The following is a 24,450-nucleotide window of genomic DNA, read 5'->3' as shown; positions in this document are numbered from 1 at the left end:
GGGCAAATGGGATGCATGGTATTGACCAGGTTTGAATTAAGGTCACTGGGAGCTGAATTGGGCAGCGGGGGAGATCGGGGAGCTGCACACACTGAAATAGAGTATCCTTGGGACATCTGGGGTACGTTTCCTTCCACTGTGGGGTTGGTGTGTCAGGTCTCAGCTGACCTGTCCCACTGCTTCTGTGTTCGCCAGGCCAGATGTGGACACAGGCCTGGGGAAGGCACGGACTGATGCTTCAACCCTGGGAAGATGGGTGTCTACTGGTGATACTGTCTGTCCTTGTCTGTGTATCACCGATGGCCTCAACAGAGGCTGTGGAGGAGAGTGGGGGTAGCGTGGTAGAGCCCTCAGTACTGAGAATTTGGGGGAGGTCCAAGTGAACCCCCCTGGGAATGCTTTATCTCTAAGTAAGGACTTACGGCTTATGGAGATGCTCTGACTGACATTCTAGAAAGATCATAGTTGTGGAATCAGGCTAACTTGGATTTCTAATTCCTGGGTTTCTTGGAGCATCTTGTCCTCAACTGTAAGAGGGAATGTTGGGGTGGTCTGCAGGAGTCCCTGAGAGTCACTCATGATTGTTGGGTAGAGCCTCCCTCTTTTTCTTTTATATAAGTTCTGCCTAGTAGAGAGGGACAGGCATTCTAAGACACATTCATCTCCGTGGTTCTGTTGGGTGAAGGGAAGCTGGGTCCTAGGTGGTTATGGCACATACCTGGGAGGCCGTGTGGAGATGGAAGAACGTGGGCTGCGATATAGAAACGCTGGGCTTCCCGGCTTTTCTAAGTGCTGTGGCCTTGGGTCAACTTTGGGCCACCTAGATTAAGTGGTACCTAGGTAAGATGGTACCAAGCTTACTTGCTTGATCAGGTCCCGATTATCAGGACTAGCAAGCCTGGCTCAGTGCTGGCCCAGTCAGCACATTGAGATGTAGAGATAAGGGTGGTGGGCCATTGTTCTTCTCCCCAAGGTACAGATCAGGGAACAAAAGTCTTTTGCTGTCAGTTTTGTTCTTTTGGCCAGTGGGTAAGGGGACTTTATCTAGGAGTCACTGAGTTCTCAGGTGGGGAAAGCCTGAGGTGGCACTGAAGGGTTCGTGGTGATGGCTTCCTGATTGCAGCTGTATGGGAGTCTTTCTGGTTTGATAGTCCTTGGTTTCTCCTTTGATAGTCCCTGTCCAGTTGTAGAACAGTCGCAAGACCAGTATTGGGTGGAAGAAGTGGGGGTGGGGCCTGAGTCTCCAGTGGGAAGGTTTCGCCTATTGTTCACCCCAGTTGGCGGGCGGGGGGGGGTGGTACTCTGGAGAAGAAACTCACTTCCTGGCACATCTCAGACGAGAGGCTTCTGTTTTACAACTCTTCATCAGAAACCTCTAAATCCCCTGACCTTTAGAGAGGAGACCAGTAAAGAGACATCCAGTATAAATTGGATGCTACGGCATCACGCTTTGGCGAGCTAGAGGCAGGAAGATCAGGAATTCAGGGACAGCTGAGTTTACATGAGGCCCGTCTCAAAAGAGACAAAATGAACTGGGCTGAAGAGACGGCTCAGCAGTAAAGAGCTTGCTGTACAAGTATGAAGACTGGAGTTCGGGTCCCTAGCATAAAAATGCACAGCGACTCACCTATAACCTCAGCATGGAGACAGAGGATCCCCCACGCAAGCTGGCTGGTTAGACTAGCCAAATTGTCATGTTCTGAGTTCCAGTGAGATGTCCTGCCTTATTATTATATACGTCAGAGATCGAAGAAGACATCAGATGGCAGCCTTGGATCTCCACATACATGTGCCCACAGATGTACTGAGACCCATATGTATCTGTATACATGCACACAAACATTGCATATGTGTATATACAAAAGAGCCAGTGGGTGGCTCTCCTGAGATTCCTGCTCTATGAGGCCAGCTGGTTTTGGAACTGTAGTGGATAAGATGTGAGAATCAGTCTGTTCTTCTACCCTCTGTGCCCCACCCCCTCCTCTGGGCCTCAGACCCTTTCTTATTTCCTGCAGCTTCCTTCTCTCCTATGTTGTTCCTGGCTACCCACAAGCCTGACACAGCAAGCTATGACCACAACCCACAAATGAGTCTCATGGACACACCAACGTCCTGACCTCTGAGTGCTTGCTACTTCTGTGTTCAAGGCTGTCTCTAGCATTCGACAGGACTGGATACGTCTTTTTTCTGTGTCCATGGAGCCAGTCCAATTGAGTATGGCTGTAAAACTGTCGTAGAGATGGGTAGTTTTGGATACTGTGTCTTAGGAAAGTAGCTCAAGTTAAAAGCTATGGTCACAGAGCTCAAGAGGGACTTGGCCAGGTCCTGGGCCTCTCTCAGGAATGACAAACAGAAATGACATCAGCAGATGGGCACAGGGGTGGGTCTGCCGTCCTCCTCTGAGCTTTTGTCTCTCTTCTGTAGTGGCTTCTGATCATTTTCACAGAACTTGGTTGGGCTGCTGCAGTCAAAGATGTTGAGGATTGGGGCATGTTGCACTGTAATGTATATATAAGGAGATAATGTGTGTGGAAGCTGTGAGCCTGCTCCCCATGCTGAGCTGGTCTGAGGTTTAGCCACATGCCCCTGCCCCCCTGTCCTACTCTGTAATAGATTCAGTAATGGCTGCCCACCCCCATCGGGGTGATTCAGCTAATAGGTTTTATTGCTGTCCCTAGTCTGACCAGTAGATTGCCACACACAGTGATTGTAGTTTCTAAGATGTTTCTTCTCCTCTCCTCCCAATTTCCCCCTCCCCTTCCCTCCTCACTCTCCTCTTTATTTCTCCTCCTCTTCCCCCACCCCCCTCTTATTTTTCAAGACAGGGTTTCTCTGTGTAGCTCTGGTTGTCCTGGAATTCGCTCTGTAGACAAGGCTGGCCTGAAACTCCCAAGATCCTCCTGCCTTTGCCTCCCAAGCGCTGAGACTAAAAGCCACCGCCTGGCTGATTTCTAGGATGTTTTGATAAATTGGGGGCAGGGAAAGAAACTCAAGGACCAAGTGCATGTACAGTGACCATTTACAAAGTGTGTTGGCACTGGAGATAAAGCCAGGGAGCCACGGCCTCATCTGGAAAGTGAGTGGTCTAAAAAGAGCCAGCCCAGGCACATTTTCCAGGGAGGGCTTGGGTGCTCTGATGGATGACAGTGTCGTGCTCTGGGATGTGACAGTCATAGGAGCTGGATCAGGACATCATACATGTCTCACAGGACAGTAGGAAAGCCAAATTCCATGAGGGAGATTCTAGCGCCACCTATTGACCAGATCCATTCAGGCTACTCTCAAAGCAGTGCCTGTGCTGTGCTCTGTGTGTGTGGTGTGTGTCTCTGTGTATGTGTGAGTCTATGAGTGGATGTGTTATGTGTATCTGTATATATGTATGTGGTATGTATGTGTGTGTGTCTGTGTATGTGAGTTATATGGTATGTGTCTGTGTGGGGTGTATGTGTGTCTTTGTGTATGGGTGGGAGAGAGCGTCTAAAGGGAAGTAAGCCGACTTTAAAACCCGAACTTGCTGCTTACTGCCGTTGACACCCCAGAGGAACACAGCACATGGACCCCAGCTGCCTGCATAGCTCTCGTGACCCTCCCTTCCCCCAATCATCAAAGGGCCTTCCTTGATAGAGAGATAGCTCTCGTATGTGGAACACCCCCATTTGACCTGGTCTTCTATGGGCATCTCTAGGGACAGCAGCCTTTCAGCACTGCCCATGATGTCCACCTTTGGCTGTCTGTGACAGGCTCCTTCAGTGGGCATGGTTCTCTTCCGTCATTGGTGCTCTGGGTCTCACTTGAGGAACTGCTCTTTTCTTAGAGCCAGAGCGTTAACTAGTCAAGTAAGGGAGAGGCTTCCTAGCAGCCCTGATAAGCATCCAGGACAAGACATCGGGAGTCTTAAAAAGCCAGAGGAGAGAAGTGATGGAAGACCCTGAGAGATTCTGTGACCAGAGAATTCAAACTCAGTCAGAATGGCAGACCTGCCTGAGGAGGGCTTGGTCAAGTCCTATGGGGCTGGCCATCTTGGCTCTGCTTCTTAAGTTCATGTCATTCTGTCTTCAGCATGTGCTAGGCCTGGTGTTCAGGACAAGAGCACAAGTTCCATCATTTGCCACAACAACGTACTGTCGCCATCTTGTTGCGGGAAGTTAGAGGCTGTAATTAGACGTTACTAAGAGAACTTATTCTCATCCTATCACAGGAAAGAACCTGTCTTTCATCAATACCACACACTGGAAGTTAGAGTCTGTCACAGGAAGTGAGAACCTGTCTCCATCTCTACCAGACAGGAAGTTAGGCCTGTCTCCATCCTGCCACAGGAAGTTAGAGCCTGTCCTGGGCATACCACAGGAAGTTCAGTCCTGTCATATGATTTTGGTCTGTCTTCATTTCCACCACATAGGAAGTTAGGACCTGTCTCCATCTTCTCACAGGAAGTGGGAACCTGTCTTTATCTCCACCACACAGGAAGTTAGGCCTGTCTCCATCCTGCCATAGGAAATTCAGTCTTGTCACGGGACATTAGAATCTGGCATTCTGAGTGCCACTCAGTCTCTGTGAACTAGATCAAGTGTTTAAAGCTGAATCACAGGGCTGGCGAGCAGATCTCATCCCTGAGCATAGACTTGGCTTCTTCCCTTACAATGTGGCTTTCTCTGAACCTGTTTCCTCATCTGACAAGGGGCACTCAAGCCGCCATCTTGAGCACTAGTTTTGACGACACTAATGAACGTATGGGGGATTAGCCCCACATGCAGTAAATGGCAACAGCCATGATGATTTCTGAGTAGTCTCCGAGACCCACCTGGCAGCTCTTTGTGGCTTTGGCCACCATCTGGGTGTGACTCTAACTGAGCGTGCCCAGGGTAGCTAGCTCTCTGCCTCAAGAAGGGGACACATCTCCCTCCTGGGTTATGGCTTGACGCTGGCCACCAGTACCCCTAGAGGGTGTTGGAAGAGGCTGTACCCAAGTCTGTGGCCTGGAGGTCTACAGCACCTCGCCCAGGTGAGTGAGGGTGCTTTTTGTGCTGGCTGCATCGGTTGGGGGGGTGGCAGGAGACCCCGCCCCCGCCCAGCAAGCCATGCTTGCCCTCACTCTATTGTTTCTCTGCTTGCTGAGGTGGCGCTAACCCTCTTCCTGTCTCTCTGTCCACTTGTCTTTCAGCCGCTGTGAACGCTTGCCTTGCCATGAGACCCAGGAGTGCCCCAGGCTGCCTCTGAGAATAACCTACTACCACCTGTCTTTCCCCACCAACATCCAAGTGCCCGCGGTGGTGTTCCGCATGGGTCCTTCCAGTGCTGTCCCTGGGGACAGCATGCAGCTGGCCATCACCGCGGGCAATGAGGAGGGCTTTTTCACCACTCGAAAGGTGAGCCACCACAGTGGGGTGGTGGCCCTCACCAAGCCCATCCCTGAGCCCAGGGACTTGCTCCTGACCGTCAAGATGGATCTCTATCGCCATGGCACAGTCAGCTCCTTTGTGGCCAAGCTATATATCTTTGTGTCCGAGGAGCTCTGAGTGCTTGCTTGGGCCCTGGGCACTCCCTCTTGTTGCTTTCCCACCCTTGGGGTTCTAATAAACTCTCAGCAGCCATCCCAAGAGCATGCCTCTTGTACCTTGGTTTTATTTGCGGTAGACAGGGGCCTCTCCGCTTTCGCTCTCCTGGTGAAAGCTGAGCACCTTCCAGAATTGGTTTCCCAAACACGTGACTGGGGAATAACTCTGATACGGTCGAGGCACCCGAGAATCGCAGCAATGCACTTCATGGTTGCATTATCAGACAGTCCAGGCAAGGGAAGAAAGAGGCTGGGACTGGGACTATGAATGCTTTCTTCCTGTGTATAAACTCAAAAGTGTAGTTGTGATGGCTGAGAAAGGGGCCTCACTCTCAGAGATGCCCGAGCTCTGCCGCCTTCATCTTTCCAATATAGAGACCCCTCCCGCCATGAAAGAGAAGGGCCTGACAGTCATGACTCAGCCTATTGTAGCCAAGCTAGCCTGGGGTAATAGGCCTGTGGCCACTGAGGATTATGCACAGTAACACCAGGGCTGGGTGTGTAACTAATCTACTCTAGGCAAACACTGAACACAGTTGGTTTTTTGATAAAGCTCTCCACTACAGTTCATTTCCCTCTGTTGACGTCCATGGCTGTGCCAAGAGGCGGTAAAGGCCGGCACTGTTGTGGTGCTTGTTGGAGCCATAGTGCCTAACAGAGTTTGTATATAATACCAGTGCGTATTGTCCTCGTGATACTCAGAGAGGGGGTGATTCTCCCCAGGTGGTCTCTGTACCCTAGTTCCACCTCTCTGCCTAGTCCGCTCTGTCTCAGTATGTCCACTGTGAGCCCTGAGCCTCTTGCCTCTGTCTTCTCAATCATGTGTCCAGCCAACCCAGCTGCCGATCTCCTGGCATCTACTTGACTGGCCCCACAGTTCATTCTCAACTCAGAAGCTGGAGCACTTTGAAGAATTGGTCTGAGATCCTTCATGGCGTCCGTTGCGTGTAGTTGCGGTCCCTGTTCTGCTCTTTCTTTTTTAAAAAATATCTATTTTATGTGTATGAGTGTTTTATCTGAATGCATAACCGATGGAGGCCCAGAAGAGGGTGTCAGATCCCCTGGAATTGGAGTTTTAGGCCTTGGGAGTCTCCGTGTATGTGCTAGAAACTAAACCTAGGTCCTCTGTAAAAAGTAAAAAAGTCCTCTGTAAAGTAGCTGGTGCTCTTAACCATGGGAAAATTTTAATGAGATTCTCAAGGGGGGACACAACTTCAGTTTAGGGTGACAGTCCAGCCTGACATCAGATTATTCTCCCCTTTCTTACTCCCCCTAAGCCGTAATGACATAATTTTATACCCTTACCCTGAAAGCTGGTTAAATCTCAGCTTACGTAGGCTTTCCTCTTCAGACTTTATTAATCCATTTTTTTAAAGATTTATTTATTTATTTTATGTATATGAGTACACTGTCGCTGTCTTCACACACACCAGAAGAGAGCACCAGACCCCATTACAGATGATTGTGAGCCACCATGTGGTTGCTGGGATTTGAACTCAGGACCTCTAGAAGGGCAGTTGGTGCTCTTAATCACTGAGCCCATTAATCCATTTTTTTATTAAGATAACAAAATACCAGAGACCGGGTGCCTTCCTGAAGAAGAGATGTTTGTTTGGCTTCTTGTTTGGCTTGCAGCTAAGGAGATCCAAGGTCGGGGCTTTACACTTGAAAGTGGCCCTTCTTGGTGATAGAGCCCCGATGGGTCTCAGGATGTCACATGGAGCATACATCAACATTTATATCTCTTGTCTTATACAGCCTTGAGAATTCAGTTGTGGGACTCCACCATGCTGAGCGTCTCGTCCCAGCTGCCTTCCTCACATCCCATCTCTAGGTATCATAGCTACAGTGAGTGTCCACGCTCCTAATACCTCAACAGTCAGATGTCAGTACAGGACGCCTTGGGGGATGCTCACCCTGTTCTTCCTGTTACAGGAGCTTTGTCCAACACCCCAGGTGTGTTCTCTCGGGTCTCTCTTGCTTGTAACACTATCTTTATGGTGCTTTGAACAGCCTGAGATTCCCATTTGCTTCTTTTCTTTGAGTTTGTCTTTCTCACCATCTAGAAGATGCTACAAAGGCAGGGACTAGGTCCGTTTCATTCCGAGACTGTCCTGTTCTCCCGGCAAGGTTCCCGGCACACAGCAGGATACTCTGTCCATGTCTGTTGAGGAAACGGAGATCATGCCAATACGGGCTGTCTTAGGGCTTCTATTGCTGTGAAGAGACATCATGACCACTACAGTTCTTAAAAAGGAAAGCGGTTAATTGGGGCTGCTTTACCGTTCAGAAGATAAGTTCATCGTCAACACGGCAAGAAGCATGGCGGTGTGCAGGCAGACATAGTACTTCAGAGGTAGCTGAGAGTTCTACATCTAGACCAGCAGGTAGCTGAGAGAGTGACTGTTGTGGTAAATATTAAAAGTGAGGTGCCCGGTTCCCACCCGTTCGCTCCCACCCGTTCCTCTCCGCTCTGCGCAGACCCACTCCGGCTCCCTCTGACTTGAGCGGTCAGTGGGCTCCCTGGCGTTAGTTCAGGCATCAGTGGGCCCTATAGAACTTACATTAATTCATCTCAGCAGCGACCTCTCCCCTCTGACGTCTCTCTCCCAGCAGAGGGGGCCAGCAGTGAACTCTACCCACACTCCAGCAAGCCCAACAAATTCAAAACTCCAGAAACTTGTGATTTAACAATGGCTTTATCTCAGATTTTCTCAGTAAATTTTACACTCCACAAACCATCTACACTGTAAACTCAAAGTCAAATGAGAAGATAGAATTTGCCACTTAGCACAAAATTCTGTACATACCCATTCCTTATTTTTGTAACAAACTGTATCTAAGCAGAGGCACGCAGAGAGGGACATCTGTGCCTTCTTCCACCTTCCCTCTCTCCCTTGCTCTTGCTCCTTCTTCCTTCCAAGACTCCCACACCTACCTTTCCGTCTCGATAGGCTTTGCTTTATCCTGGACCTGCCTTCCTGCATAATGACATCATCGGCAGGTGACATCGGGCCTGGCTTGAACTTCTGAAACCTCAGAGGCGACCCCTAGTGACACACTTCCTCCACACCTGCTCCAACCAGTCCATACCTCCCAATAGTGCTACTTCCTTTGAGCCCCTGGGGGCCGTTTTCACTCGAACACCACACTGGCTTGGGTCTTTGAGTGGATCTGACCACTGGTGCTGGCTCGAAGCAGAACCTGAAACTCTGGCACCCCAACACTGGTGTGTGGGGGGGTCAGGTTGCCTTCGAGTTGCCTGTCTCCCCGAGCATGCACCAGGCTATAGGAGAAGACTCTGAAGGACTGGTCTTCCTCTCCAGACTCCTTTTCTCTAGTTTTCTTAACTAGATCCTGAAGTCTAATTCCCTTGAAAGTTGTCTTTTCCCAGCGTGCTCTGGCCCTGTTTTCCTTCTCAGCTGTAGCTTCCATGACCTGGCTCATTATCTTTGCTGGTGTCCTGGCCCGTAGGTCAACTTGCCCCTTCCTTGCCAATCTCTGACTATGTAAGCTCCTCAGTTTGAACCCTGCCCTCTTTCTGCAAACTGCCATTCTTCCTACAGACTTAGCTCCAAGACCACGCCCTCAGTGAAGCTTTTCTTGGTTAATTACCACTCTCTGGCCCCAGGTATCCCTCACAGCATTTATCCTGGCATCTTAAAATTACTAACTTGTTTCTCACACCTGCTAAGCCGTGGGCTTTTGAATGAAGGAGTCGTCTCTCTGGTTGGTTTTGGTATCTTTGCGCTGTTTGGCCTGAAGAAGCAACTCACTAAACAAGTGGGCGTGTAGTTTGCATGCATATGTGTAGACAAGACAGCCATATGCATACAATAAAAAGGGAAATTTAAAATGCAGAAGTGTGTGCAGAATGGGCAGCAGAGATGCAGGCAGTCTTTGAAGCTCTCCAGATCCTGCCCCCAAGACGCCCAGAACAACTGGGCAGGAAGGTTACAAATCCATGGGAAGTATTTACTACTAAGCAAAACAACAGCGGTTCCCCCAAACCTCCCTAATTCAAGTTAGGGCCTGCTCTGCCTGTTGGAGAATCCCAAACAGCCCCGGGACACCCCTGGAAAGAGCAACAGGCTAATGTGGGGAGCTCAGGCATGGGAGCCTCCTCACATTCCAGTGGCCAAGGTGTGTGGGAGCCCATGGTAGGGCTGGGTTAGGCGGGAGCAGTTAAGCCCTCAGTGTGGGTTGTCAAGGCTTTCCTTAGTGGCAGAGTCTTTCTAGGGACAGCTTGTGGAAACTATAGGAAATCAACAGTGACAACAGACACCATGGAAGAGGAAGGTGCCAGATCATTAGAGGCACATCAGAGAGGGCAGCCCACTAGGGGGCTCTAGGAGGTCATAAAAGCAACTCTGAACTATACTGACTTTAAAATGCCAGGGAAGCGAATTCCTCATAGAACAGAGCTACCAAAAAGCATCACTGTGAGAGTCCACCTACTAGGTTCTATAGCAAAGGACTGAACAAGGTGGTTATGCATAGTAGGTGTACGTAATCCCCCACTATGTGTTTGCCACTCTCTGCTCCATCTGACCCGAGGCACCCTCTTTCTGCAGGGGAATAGCTCTGCACAGTCTCCGGTAGTTTGCTTGCCACCGTTGGCATTCCTTGGCTTATAGTAATGTCCCTCTGGCTCTTCCTGTTCTATCAAACAACCTCCGCTTCATGTGTCTTTGTCTTGTCACGGACCCCTTTTTAAGAGGACTAATGTCTTCCTGGATCGGGTTCCCACCTGCTCTGCTGTGACTTCATCCTAGCTAATTACATCTGCAATGACCCTGCTTCCGAATAAGGCCATCTTCTGAGGTATCACAGGCTGTCACTTTGTCACTGTGTCTTTAAAGGGACAGCACTGTAGTGTCACCAATTTCACACACTGAAGTTCTAACCTTGGTGTCTTTCAAGATAGAGACAGGGGCCTTTAAATTTTTAAATGAGGTAAACAAAACAGAAAGGCGCCCTAGTGGACCCTAATCCATTATATGAATAGACCCTATGAGAGTCCACGTGAAGACATGGTGACTCCTACAAGTCAAAGGCAGAGGCCCCAGAAGAAACCAACCCCGTCAACCATAAGCATGGGCTTCTGGCCTCCACCTTGAGACAATGCATGTCTGTTGCTGAAACAGCATCTGTGATATCCTTGTAGCAGCTTTAGAAAATCAGTGCATAAAATTATTATAAGAACAAAGACAATGAACTAGTGTGATGTCCCTCAGGTACAGGAAGTACCTCTGAAAGACAAAACTCTTAATATTTAGCAACTGACAGTGGCTCAAACCCATCACACATTTGCGAGTCTGAGAGACCGAAATGTGGAAGAAAAATATGAATTAGAATGTAAAACATAACAGGATAGTCAATATATTTTAATGTTAAATTATTTAATAAAAATAAATGATAAGAAATGGAACAAAAAAGTCAAACACCAAAGAAAAACAAGTTAGAAAAAGAAAATAAAATTAAGAGAAAGAACCTAAATGTCCTAGTTAGCACTGCCAACTTGACACAGTCTAGAATCACTAGAAAAAAGTTTCAGTTGAGCATTTGTCCTTATCAGGCTACTCTGTGATAAAGGAGGATCTAGCCCACTGTGGGCAGCACTATTCCTTAGGCAAGTGGTCCTTGGCTGTATAAGAAAAATGGCTGAGCATGAGCCTGTGGGTGAACCAGCAAGTAGCACCTCCCAGGTTCCTGCCTCAAGTTGACTTGCTTCACCCAGGTCACTTTGATCATAATATCTTACCACAGTAACAAAGAAGCAAAGCTGAGGAAAGTCTTAAGGAAAAGTAACAAATACTCAAGGTACCCAAGCAATTCCAGTCTGCAGATAACAGGCATCTTTGACAGTGTACAGAGCAGATCCAGCATGCAGATAACAGGGAACTCAGAAGGTATTCAGAGAAGGTCCAACATGTGACAGTAGGCATCTCTGAATCCCTAGCCCTTAAAAAAATGTCTGTGGTAACCACAAATGGGAGTGAGGGATGTCAGTACTATAAGTGATAACTGAAGGGAGAGAAAAAAGCCACATAAATTAAAAATAAACTTTGAAATTCTCTGTAGGAAGATTACCTCAGAACAACCAACATAAAGACAGTCTTGTAAAATTATTGGGGGAGGGGCAAGGAACCTATGGATATTGAAGGAAAGAACATAAGTCACCCTGTGATGGTAATTTTGATTACCACGTTGATTGAATGAAGAAACACTGCTAGCATTAGTGAGGGGGTCTTATGAGAGGCTTAACTGAGGAGGAAAGCCCACTCTGAATGCGGGTGGTACAGTCTCATGGGCAGGGGTCGGAAGTAGGACTGGAGAAAGGCAGCAGATCTCTTGATCTACCCAGATGTGTATCAGCAGCCTTAGTTCTTGTTTCCACAGCAGGAAGCTACTCCTATTGCCCTACTGGCCCCACCTTGATGGTCTGTGGCCTCAGACCGTGGGCCAAATATACCCATCTTCCCGAAAGTTACTTCTTGTTGGGTATTTGCTCCCAACCATGAGAAGGTAATGCATACTTCTCTCACCGAGTGACCATTCTAGCTCACCCAGAGAGCATGCACCAGAGCCAATTTTAGCAATCAGGTAGCATCCACCTTTAAACAGGGAAACAGCATTATTAAGTGGTTCAAATGGAAGAAGTGGCTGGTTTGGTGGAAGAGCTTGGGGCGCAGACTGGTGACCTAAGCCAATCAATCAACTGATGAGGGTCACACCCGCTTTGAGTTGGCCTTATCCCATTGGTCACTCCCACATCTTAGACAACGCAGAGATAACAAGAGCTCACCCAGCCACCAGAGGGCATATTTGTGCTTCAGACCTACTAAGTCACTGCCATACTTGGTTTTTTTTCTCTCAATGCCTAGGCAACAAGTACTTGAATGTGGGTTCCTGCGTGGAATTTTGTTTATTTATTTATTTAAATAACTACAGGAAAAATTTGTTTGTTTTTTAGATTTATTTATCTATTTATCTATTTATTTATCTATCTTTATCTATCTATTTATCTATCTATCCATCTATCTATCTATCTATCTATCTATCTATTTATTTATTTATTTATTTATTTATTTATTTATTTATTTAGAGTACACTGTAGCGGTCTTCAGACACATCAGAAGAGGGCATCAGATCCCATTACAGATAGTTATGAGCCACAACGTGGTTGCTGGGATTTGAATTCACAGACCTCTGAAAAAATCAGTCAGTGCTCTTAACCACTGAGCCATCTCTCCAGCCCTATTTTTTTTTTTTTAAATCTATGAGGGGGTTTGGAGAGATGGCTCACTCACTAACTAACTTCAAAGGAACCAGGTTTGATTCTTAATAGTCTTGTCATTAACAGCAGTCTGTAACTACAGTTCAGGCGCCCTCTTCTGGCTTCCGTGGGTACTGCATGGACATGGTGTATAGACCTACATGCAGGCAAAAAGCCCATACACACAAAATTAAAATGAAGAAAAAATTATATAAACTACCAAAGATTAGGTTAAGGTGATTGGTTTCAGAGAACCAGGAGTTTGGAGTCTTAACATTTGTATATTATTTTCACAAGCCACGAAGGACCTGTGTGAGAGTCAGCAATTTGAGTGGCATCAGCTAATGATTCATGATGTCTCAGGAATTTCCACCCATCAAGCCCCAGGTCAGGATCTGTAGTTCTCTGTTTCTGACTTAAACGTTTCTTCTCTTGCGATTTCAACTCAGGACCCCTTTTCTCATCCTGTTTTTAGGTATCTAATTCTATAGCTTCTAACTTCTAAGTCCATTTGGACATGGAAATACTTTTTTTCACCATTTTGTAAAGCAGTAAGCAAATCTTTCTAGACACCAAAATCCTTCATCTAGTTCACTTGTGGACTCAAGCAAATTCTGGAACACAAGACCTTTGGAAGAGCCCGAGAGAGAGAGAGAGAGAGAGAGAGAGAGAGAGAGAGAGAGAGAGAGAGAGAGAGAGCGCATATGTGTGTGTATGTATGTATGTGTGTGAGTGTGTGCTCACATGAATGTGTATTTGCATGGGTAGCAGAGCTTCTTTAAAGATTTGTTTTTATTTTTTATTTATGCAGTGCATGCATACATGTGCATTTGGGTGTCTGAGTAGGCCAGAAGAAAGTTGTTGGATTCCATGGAGCTAGAGTTACAGATGTTTGTGAGTCATCCAACATGGGTCCTGGGAACTGAACCCCCAATTCTCTGGAAGAGCATCACTCTTAACTGCTGAGCTGTCTCCTGAAGCCCTGCATATCATATTTTTTTTGACTTTTTATGTCAGATGAAAATGAAGTGATGTATTTGGGACAATTAGGAAATGTAAGCCAGGGGTTTTATACCCAGCAAAACTGACAAAGAGTGTTATGAACTTGCACACGCTGAGCAACCACAGTGGCATTATAGCTGCATGCCTGTTAAAGGGAAGCAGCATGCTATCAGTTGCCGAATAGCTCACCACACAGATGTAGTATAACTGAGTAGAAGGAGAACATACTGGAGAAATTATTTACAGTGGTTGGTTGGTGATGGTCACTTTAGTACTGTTATTCTGGGACTATTCTCTGTGAAATGTGGTATCAGTCACATTGGACAGGTATGAGATTCTCTGTGTCTGCTGAACCAGGCTTGTGGTGTAGAGTAAAAACTATGCCCTTGAGCCCTGGAGAAACTAAGAAGTTTGTAAACCTTGTTTTGAATTGTAAATATTAGCGTGTGCTTGCATTGCATATATTTCTCATCGGATTCATTCATTTAGAGGGGAGGTCAAAGGACAACGTCTATCATGTAGGTCTCAAGGACCAAACTCAGGTCATTAGGTTTGGCAGCAAGTTTTTAACTGGCTGAGGCATGTCATCAGCCCGTATTGCTGTATTTTACATTTTGAATATCTGCTGGTGATGCCCGGAAACAGTGGCCAGCCCTGTTGCTCTGGGCATTGTTGCTATGTAGACTATGATACTGCATCACTATTTCCCATAAACCACTGACAGATAAATCCAGGGCTCACTGGAGAAGTGGCTCTAGTGTACAGCGAAGCATCCTCGATGAAGCTGAGCACTGTGTATTATTACCTCATAGCTAAAGAGCTGTGGAAGCACAAGGGACCCCAGATCCTCTTTTTCTCTCTGGCCAAGAAGGGAAGGAAAGTTTGAGTTTCTACAAAGGACAGCAACGACAGTGGATCACCTCATCAAACTGGATCCCATCATGAGTTCACCCTGGCTTTATTCTTCCTCCCTCAAAATCCTTTGAGGAGGAATAGAGAGCCCTAATGTTTGTGATATAAAAACTTGTCTGTATCAATTACTCTTCTTAAATTCCTAGCAACAAGAGGCAACTTAGTGTAAGAGAGGGCATTTGTTTCACGTTTGAGGGCACAGTCCGTGGTGGGTGTGGTGGGTCAGGTACGCAGCTCTTAACTGTGGTGGGGAAATGAGGCAACAGGTTGACTTCCTGGCAGTTCAGAAAAGAGGCCAGGCCATAAATTTTAAGCCCCTACTCATTATCCACCTCCTCCCACTGTTTCTTAACCTCTCAAAACACCTAGGGACCAAGTGTTCCGATTTGTGAACCTGAAGGGAGCATTACATATCCAATGTTCATTTCATATTCATCATGCCACATTCATATCATGGCCAACATAACACTGGTCAATAGCAGAGTAGCATTGAACCTAGCGAGTATTGAACTGTACGCTTCTTGGTGGACCCCGTGGCAGTAGCCTATGTGAGACTGAGTCCCTGCACAGAAGGCTAGCCAGTGAATGAGAACCAAGTGTGTCAGGTCAGCAGCATTTTTCCAGCCCCAAGGTACAGTCAGTGGGTGGCTTGGGTTTCTTTCACTGTGATAAACACTATGAGCAAAAGAAATCTGGGGAGAAGAGGCTTGTTTAACATTAACAAATTATAGTCCACCATGAAGGGAATCAGGGCAGGAACCTGGGGGCAGGAACTGAAGCAGAAGCCATGGAGGAGTGCTGCTTATTGGCAATATCTCTGTCTGTCTGTCTGTCTGTCTGTCTGTCTGTCTGTCTTAGTCAAGGTTCTATTCCTGCACAAAAAACATCATGACCAAGAAGCAAGTTGGGGAGGAAAGGGTTTATTCAGTTTACACTTCCACATTGCTGTTCATCACCAAAGAAAATCAGGACTGGAACTCAAGCAGGTCAGGAAGCAGGAGCTGATGCAGAGTCCATGGAGGGATGTTACTTACTGGCTTGCTTCCCATGGCTTGTTCAGCCTGCTTTCTTATAAAACCCAGGTTTACCAGCCCAGGGATGGCACCACCCACAATGGGCTGGGCCCTCCTCTCTTGATCACTAGTTGAGAAAATGCCTTACAGCTGGATCTCATGGAGGCATTTCCTCAACTGAAGCTCCTTTCTCTGTGATAACTCCAGCTTGTGTCAAGTTGGCACAAAACTAGTCAGTATACTATCTTTTTTTTCTTTCTTTCTATCTATCTATCTATCTATCTATCTATCTATCTATCTATCTATCTATTTATCTATCATCTGTCTATCTATTCATCTAATTATCTACCTACCTACCTACCTACCTATCTCTATCTCCATGGCTTTCTCAGCTTGCCTTCTTATATTACCCAAGACCAGCTATGCCTGGTAGTGCACACCTTTAATCCTAGCACTCAAGAGGCAAAGGATCTCTGTGAGTTAAAGTCCGATCTGGTCTGCATACTGAGTTCTAGCACAGCCAGCTACATAGAGAGAACTTGTTTCAAACAAACAGAAACAAACAAACCCCACAAACATTATGTCATCCAGGACCACCTATCCAAGGGTGCCATGACCCATAGTGGGCTGGGTCCTCCCATGTGTCAGTCATTTAACAAGACAATGCCTCATAGACTTGCCTACCGGCCAATCTGGAGGAACCATTTTCCCTATTGAGATTCCTTCTTCCCAGATGACTCTAGCTTGTGTCAGACTGACAGAAACTAAGCAGCACAGCAGGTATAGGCCCTAAGCGCCAACTCCTGCAGGTATCCCAGAAAGACCAGAACCCACATGACCTGATGGGACACACTGCACCTCTGTCATCCTTCCGACCAGACAGCCTGTGTCTGATCCAGCAGCCAATGGAAGGGACATTCAGAGGACCATGTCCCAGGGATGCAAGCAGCCAGCTCCTGACTGTGGGGCTCCGAGGCTGAAATGCACTAGGCTCTTCACCAGATCCGGTGGGAAATAGGATGGTGGAGGACTGTCAGTCAAAGGGGACTTAAAGACAACCGGCACTCACTCATAGGCAAATTCATTTGATTGGCATAGCAGTACATACTGTGAGAAGGAGGCGTTGGTATTGGTCTGGTGCACACGAGGTAGCCTCAGGTGGTTGGCTGAGGTTTCTTTCCTTGTGTGTAGAGCAGGCTGGCCTTGAACTTGTAACCCTTCTGCCTCAACTCCCTGACGTAGCTGATGATTATAAAGATGTTTCCCATACAATAACTCTTTGAAGTATTTGTATTCCATTCATATCTGGTTTTTTGTTTGTTTGGTTTTGTGGGTTTTGCTTTTATCTCATTTGTTTGTTTGTTTGTTTGGTTGGTTGGTTGGACAGGTTTTTTTTTTTTTTTGTTGTTGTTTTTTTTTTTTTTTTTTGAGGCTATTTGAGGCTATTTGAGGACAGGGTTTCTTTGTATAGTCCTGGCTGCTCTGGAACTCACCATGAAAACCAGGCTGGCCTCAAACTCAGAGATCTACATTCCTCCGCCTCCCAAATACTGGGATTAAATGCATGTGCCGCCACCACCTGGCTGTTCGTGTGTGTGTGTGTGTGTGTGTGTGTGTGTGTGTGTGTGTGTATGTACATGTGTCCTATGGAGGCCAGATGACTACTTTGGGTGTTGTTTCCCAGACACTGTCCTCTCCTCCTTTTTTTCCTCCTCCTTTTAATTTAATTTTATGCATATGGGTGTTTTGCCTGCATGTATGTCTGTGTGCGCAGTGCCCACAGAGGCCAGAGGGTGTTAGAGTCCCCTGGTTCTGACATTGCAGATGGCTGTGACCCAGCTGCCTTATGGATTGTCCAAAAGAGCAAACAGTGCTCTTAACTGATGAGCCATCTCTCCAGCCTTGTTTTTTATTTCATGGTAAATTTTTTAAGAACAGCGTAGCATGGTGCCTGGAACATGGGCATGTACTTACAGTAAATGTTACTCTTTTCCTTCCTGGCACTTGGTATGGATTCAACTTCTCTATGATGGACACTGAGATCAGCAGTTAATATACATCTCCCCAACCCCAACCCTGCCCCCACCCTCAACCCCACCCCTCACCCCCACCATGAGCCCTGATGGCTGCCCAACTGTTGGCTCCCAGGATGAAGGACCTGACACCCTTATTCACTGGTATTCATGGCACCTGGTACCCATAGCTACTCAACATTGTTGCTGAGCAACTGAGAAGTGAGCATGTTCTTCAGGGGCAGACTGATGCTCACTTGGTGCCGCTGGCAAGTTTCAAACTGTACACAAGAGCAGTGAGGCTAAATGGTGTCCCCATTTTATATGAAGTAGAGATCCATACATTACAGTCTGGCCTCAGAGGCCACTGTTAGATGCTGGTTGAACTGCCTCTGGGCCACTTGCTACTTCTGGTATTCCCTGGGAGCTGTCTGTTGTCCTGGCTTTGCCACCAACCTTCCTGGGGTGTGTTTCTCTGCAGCTTCCGCCAAGAGCGAACGGACACCGTCCGCTGTATCAAGTCTTGCCGTCCCACTGATGAGGCCTGCATGCGGGATCCTGTACACACCGTCTCCCACACCGTCATCTCGCTGCCCACCTTCCGAGAGTTCACCCGTCCTGAGGGTGAGTGGATTGACCTGAAGGTTCCGGGACTTGCTTCCGAGCCTCCGTCTGATTGAGCAGAGAGCCTGGCCTGCAGGAGCCCTTCCTTGTAGGATGTGGTCGGGGTGGGACGCACACCTTTCCCATCCGGGTTCCCGGGCTGCTCAGCCTTTCCCTGTCTGGCTGTCCCTCTGATGGCTGACAGTCTTTCTGTCAATAGCATTCAGTGCTGATTCCATGCTGAACGCTGGGGAGTTGAGGAGGGCTTCCAGAGGGGAGTAGGTAGGAGGTTATTGGTCAAAGTGGGAGGAGAGGAGTCGTGCCAGCAGCTCACAGCTGGCAAGGGCTGGAGGTGAGCTGGGTGGTGCGGGCATTGAGGACTAAGACAGACTGGCAGGGCTGGAAGGATGAGTCGGCACCTAAACCTGGAGCTGAGGCTTCACCCCAAGAGAGCCGTTGGGAGGCCCTAGTAGACGAGTCTGGCATGCCAAGACATCTCAGAGACTGGGACAGGTGGACGGAGCAGCCAGACTGGAAGCAGAGGCCATAGGGTAACATAACAATTCTGTGTCCTTCCTGTGACCATATCCTAAAGGACATAGCTGGTGCCATCACAGCAAATTTCTGAGGCAGCCTGGGGTTACAAGCTCCTAGGTGAACCACATACTCATGACACACCCTGGGGTGTGTAGTTGTGGGTTCTCTGGTTTTCCCAGTCACCTTCCCCGTCACTTTCCTCTTTGTTCTTCATGGAGACTCCCACCCTGACCACCACAACTAAGTCTGTCAGCAGACATTCAGCAAGCTTGTGTGCCAGCTAACATACTAAGAACATGCTAAGAAAGGCCCTCTTCAGGAAAATGTGTGGCTGAGCTATCCAAGATGATCCTTGGGCCGACACTGTGAAAGAGTCATGCAGGATCACCATACAGTGGGGAAAATGTGTGAGACCCACAAAGCTGGCATTGTCCTTAGGGAAGTCCCCAGCCCCTACTCCATTCCCGCTGGCTCACTCTTCCAGAGACATCATGACAGCTCAAAGTTGCCCTGTGTCAAATGGGGTTTCAACAAACCTACATTCAAGTCTTTCCCAAGTTCCCAGCAGCCATTGTTTTTGTTTTTAGATTTATCTATTTTATGTATATGAGTACACTATAGCTGTCTTCATACACACCAGAAGAGGGCAACTGATCCCATTACAGATGGTTGTGAGCCACCATGTGGGTGCTGGGAATTGAACTCAGGACCCATGGAAGAGCAGTCAGTGCTCTTAACCTCTGAGCCATCTCCCAACCAAACCCCCCCCCCCGCAGCCATTTTTATGGTATTCCACTCTGTGCTGACACAGGAGTTGGTTACCTGAATGGTGGACAGCCAAGACACTTGTTCATGCAGGAAAGTGGGGGTACTGAGAGGACCCTCAGTGGACATCAGCCAGCTTTCTCCAAACTTCCTTCATCAGCCTTCTGAAGCTAAGCTGGCTTACACTGCTTCACCCTGAGGTGATCTGGAACCACAGGCCACCACTTCCCAATTGAGCCCCATGACCTCAGGGCAGATAAGGACTGTCAAATTGCCACAGTTTCCCTACTGGTAAAACAAAGGACTCTGCCTTTTCACACGGGGAGTTGGGTGATTTCAGTATTGTTGCCTTAGGAGTGAATCCTTATTCTGTTTGGTGTTGGGGCCAGTCTCTGGGAAAGGAAGGCAAGGTAGGGGAGGGGAAGGGAGGGCCAGCACTACAATGTTCTCATGCCGTCCTCTCACTTGCCGCAGAGATCATCTTTCTGAGGGCTGTCACACCGCTGTATCCTGCCAACCAGGCTGACATCATCTTCGACATCACAGAAGGGAACCTTCGAGACTCCTTCGATATCATCAAGCGCTATGAGGATGGAATGACTGTGGGTGAGTGACCCTCTGAGGAGCCCAGAACATTGGCCAAGGTCATCTGCATCCCCCTCACTCCCATCAGAGCCCCTTTCCCAAGTCCGATCCTACCTGGCTGCTATGTCCGTGTGAAAACATCTGCTGGGGAGTCACCCTGGCCATACCATTGACTCTCCTGTAAACTCTGTGAGCCTCAGTCTCCCCACTTACAAAATCGGTGGATGAAGTAGATCCTGTGTCTCACGACTGGATTTCGAAGGCTGTCTCGAGTGTGCCAGGGCCAGGCAGTATGCCTGGGTCAGTGGGAGTTAACTGGACCGTCTGCCATGTAACTAACTACCTTGACTTAGCACGCAGTCTCCAGCCACTTGTCACCCCTCCCCGGGTGTCAGTGGGTAAGATCCCAGCTGCCACTGCTTGCTTACCTTTTTAGTGTGTGGAGCTCTTCCTGCTTCTGGGACAGTCATGTCTCAAAAGCCCAAAGGAGGCTGAGTCAAGGACAGTCAGAGCATCCTTCTGTGTTGGTTTCGTCTGAGCATGGGGAAGAGGAAGTGGAAAGGATAAGTCAGACACGGGGACAGGGGCTGGTGAACACTCACAAGGGAAGAAGTGAGGGAAGCCGGGAAGCCACACTATCTCTGTAGAGGGAACTCTGGTCCCTGTTGCTGCTCACCTTGAAAGCCCTTAGAGGGCATTTCCATATCAGACAAATGACTCCTGGAGTGGTCTAAGCTAGGCAGTTGGGCAGAGGTGAGTCCTAGTAGGATGCCACCAGTTCCCGGTGGGTCACTTTACTCTGTGACCTTTGTCACACACGGTAGCTCATCAGAAAGGTCTTTAACTTTTATTCATGGTGATGGAAAATGGTCTCGTCTGCGGCTTCTGACTTAGATTCACGCTCTGAATATTTTGAAGCATTTGAGAAACTGGGTGACCATCCCCTCTCCCCGCTGGACATCGGTTTTTCTCATACTCTAGAGCCCTGTGAGGTCTGGATCGGAGAAACGTTGGTAGTTTGGCCTCCAGGTGGCGCTGTTGGATCTCCAAACCTCCATCCTCTGCTGTCCCCACAACCCCGACAGTTGCTAAACTGGCAGCTGGAGAAAGGGAATCGTTATTCTCCTGTTGCCAAAGAGCCATTTATAGCAACTTTACAAGCTCTTAAATGGGTTTGCATGTTGTAAACACGGCTGAGTCACTTGGGGGCTCACCACCCCCAGCCTCCTCCCCCGGCTGTTTGGCAGCAAGGATAATTAGTTAATTACAATTAATGGTTCAGCAGCCCTCTCTGAGATTCCAAGGAGAGGGCATGCAGACTGGCCTCCAGCTGTCATAAGTCTCACCTTCAGCTATGGACAAGGGGAGGTGTTGTGTGTGTGTGTGTTTGTGTGTGGCGGGGGAGGTGGTAAGGGTTTGTCCTGCTTCAGGTGTGCTTGAGAAACGAGTATCCTGGAAGTGGCCCACAGAAGCCCCCTAGCGCTTGCCCTTTGAGTGACCTATTGCTTTGGTGTGACACAGCCCAGGGCTGCTGTGGTTATAACCATAGTGCCTTCCCGTTTGCTTGCTTGCCCCTCTGTTACTTTCTGTACACTTGAGTTACTGGCCCTGGCTGGCCCGTGTTTATAGAGATACTGCCTCCCCTGCCCCCATGCTTGCCTTTCCCCATTAGAGAGACTGCACCATCAATACACTGAGACCATGAACCTGCAGGGTTGTGTCAAGCCTCCTTAGCCCACCCCAGCTCTCTCAGGACCTGGCCCTCCCCGTTTCCACATCTTTTCTCAGCTCAATCGCTCCTGGAGTGGTCTTAGCTAGGAAGTTGGGCAGAGGTGAGTCCTGGTGTGTGGCACCCGTGCCCAGTGAGGGGGTCATGGCTGCTCCCCAGACAGAATGATCCTGGGTGCGTCTGCTTTTTGGCTTCCCATCTGCTGCATTAGAGAATCCCGTTTGTGTCAGAGCTGAGAGGCCTCATCTTTTCCCACCACTTCCACAAAAGGAGAAACAAAGGCCACTGGAGGATGAGGGTACCAGTCTTCATGATTGGGGGGGGGGGTGCTGGCTACGAGATAGCTCCAGGTGTGATGAGTGACCACAGGTAACCCTCAGGCAGTGGGTGTCTCGGGAATGGAATGCAGTGGAGGCCATGGGGGATTGAGCATTCCCCTCGGCGCGCTTGGTCATGGGTGCCCTGATCTTTGGAATTCTAGGCTTGGGCGGCGTGGGGGTGGATCCCCAGCCCTCCGAAATTCCTGGGGCTCATCTCCCTGTCTACTGAGTGACCCAGCCGTTTCCACTTCTTCAGCAAGTTCACTGGGTGTTCCATCTGGTGCACACGTCACCTACCAGGTGGAGAGGGAGACCAGGTGGGGCAGCTTGTCCTGAGTGGGGACAAAGGCTGCGCTTGTGTTTGGGTTCAGCTTTCAGACTTCTTGTCTGATGGCCTCAGTTCTCTGCTTGGGACATTTTCCCTGAGATTGCCTGTAGCCTAATTCTTTTCCTCTTTTCTGCCCAGAAACATCTCTGTGTACCTGAGGATGTCCCTCCAGGAACTAACCCCATACATGGCTGCAGACCTGACCACTGGGGCAGGCAGGGGAGGAGGGTGATGGAGTTTTGGCCTGACATGAGGCAGCCCTGGGAATGGGGTTTAGCCTCATGACTTCTTACCACCACTCCACACTCTCGCCCCCGCGTTCTTGTTCTGTCCTTGTAAACATGACTGCTGCTGGTGGGGGGTGGGGTGGGCAGGAAGATCTCCCTTGGGCAAAGGAGGGAACGGAGTCCAGTGACCTCGTAAGACTGCACAGCAGCAAAACACCGAGTTGGGTATCTTCTGATTTATTTTGAACAGCGCGATACTCGCTTCGGGCCATGCTTTTAGCAATAACCACAAGGCTTCCCTAAAGAAGCAAGGCCAAGCAGTGTCTCCTCACACAATCAGGAGCCCTAGTGAGTCTAGTATTCAGGAACCAGCACTCAGTCCCTGGGACATGGGGAGATTCTCTCTGCTCAGGGATAGGGGAGCAAGGGCTGGCACTGGAGTAGACGTAGCACAGACCTAGGCTTCCCCGGAGCTAGAGCCCACAGAAGCCCAGTGCTGGTATAGCCAGAGTTCTCCAAGTCTGGAAGTCCCACAGAAATAAGCAGCCGATGATGAGGCTTTGACCCCTGTGGCAATGCATTCAGGCCCTTGAAAGTGACAAGGCAGTGGAGTGCTTGAGAGAGTCAGTGTGTGTGTGTGCTGTGTGTGTTGGGGAGGGGGGTGCTAAAAAGGCTTCCTCTAATGTAGTCCTTGGGTTTTAGGGGATCAGGGAGATACTGCTCAGGGCAGAGCTGATGCCTCTGCAAAGCCCCCTTGCATTCCTCTCTCTCCGGCTGTCAGTGAGACTTGAGGGATGCTTCTCCGGCCTGTGGAGAAACGCTCTATAAATGCCTGGGGCATGCTCAGGCCACCACAGAGCCTTCCTATCCTGCTCGGGAGTTCCCACCTCACTGTGCAGACTAGGCTGCAGTCAGGGTGCTTTAAGAAACTGAGTACAGTAAATGATGGGGAACCCTGGCCGTGAAAATTGTGGGCTACTCACTGTCAGCCTGAGCCCCGTCTGAGCCTCTGGGGTTTAGAGGATACCCAGGCCCTGGGTCTCCCTTTAGCTTGTATACATGTCGCTTCTCTACTCTGTTTTTCTAGACGTGAAAAATAGAACCTATCTAGAATGAGGTGTTAGCGTTGCCAAAATTTCTACCAAAGCCTCACCAAAAGCCAAGAGGAGCTGAAAATACTCAGCTGATAAATTTTTATCTGTTTGTTCGTTCGTAGGGTTTTTTTTGTTGTTGTTGTTGTTGTTTGTTTTTTTTGTTTGTTTTTGACCGTGGCCTGATTTTGCATTGCCATCCTGACTCTGCACCCCATCATCCTCCGCAGGACCCCTAGATGCTTGAAAGATCACCTAATAGTTACCTGTAGGACAGCCGTGATAGCCGGTGCCGATGTTAACAATGGGGCACACAGGCGGGCTTCTAGGAGGAGGTAACACAAGTGTCAGGTGGGAGGTGTTGGAGGACTACTTTAGACCCACTTCACAGTCAGGGCTGGGACAGGGTATGGAGCACCCACAATTCTCCACCTGGCTAGTACCCATGAGTCTCTGCTCTAGCAGGTGCTATACCAGGACTTGTGAGGACACT

At 48.6% G+C, this 24,450-nt stretch overlaps 1 protein-coding gene across 2 annotated transcripts in view; it reads left to right on the top strand.

Annotated features, from left to right (window-relative positions):
* FBLN1 (fibulin 1) overlaps positions 1–24,450 on the top strand; it is a 73,649-nt gene that overhangs the window by 34,704 nt on the left and 14,495 nt on the right. Inside the window, exons 15-16 of one of the 2 annotated variants that reach the window (XM_080939830.1) lie at positions 18,254–18,396; positions 20,152–20,283. In XM_080939830.1, coding sequence (XP_080795956.1) covers positions 18,254–18,396; positions 20,152–20,283 — 275 coding nt within the window. Of the gene's footprint in view, positions 1–5,161; positions 5,540–18,253; positions 18,397–20,151; positions 20,284–24,450 lie in introns of those variants that run through there. The other variant, XM_080939831.1, reaches the window with a different exon arrangement.

Source organism: Micromys minutus, assembly GCF_963924665.1.
Source record: "Micromys minutus genome assembly, chromosome: 27".
NCBI classification, from domain to species: domain Eukaryota; kingdom Metazoa; phylum Chordata; class Mammalia; order Rodentia; family Muridae; genus Micromys; species Micromys minutus.
The sequence above is the reverse complement of the archived record's forward strand: the minus strand, read 5'-3'. Positions and strand labels throughout refer to the sequence as shown.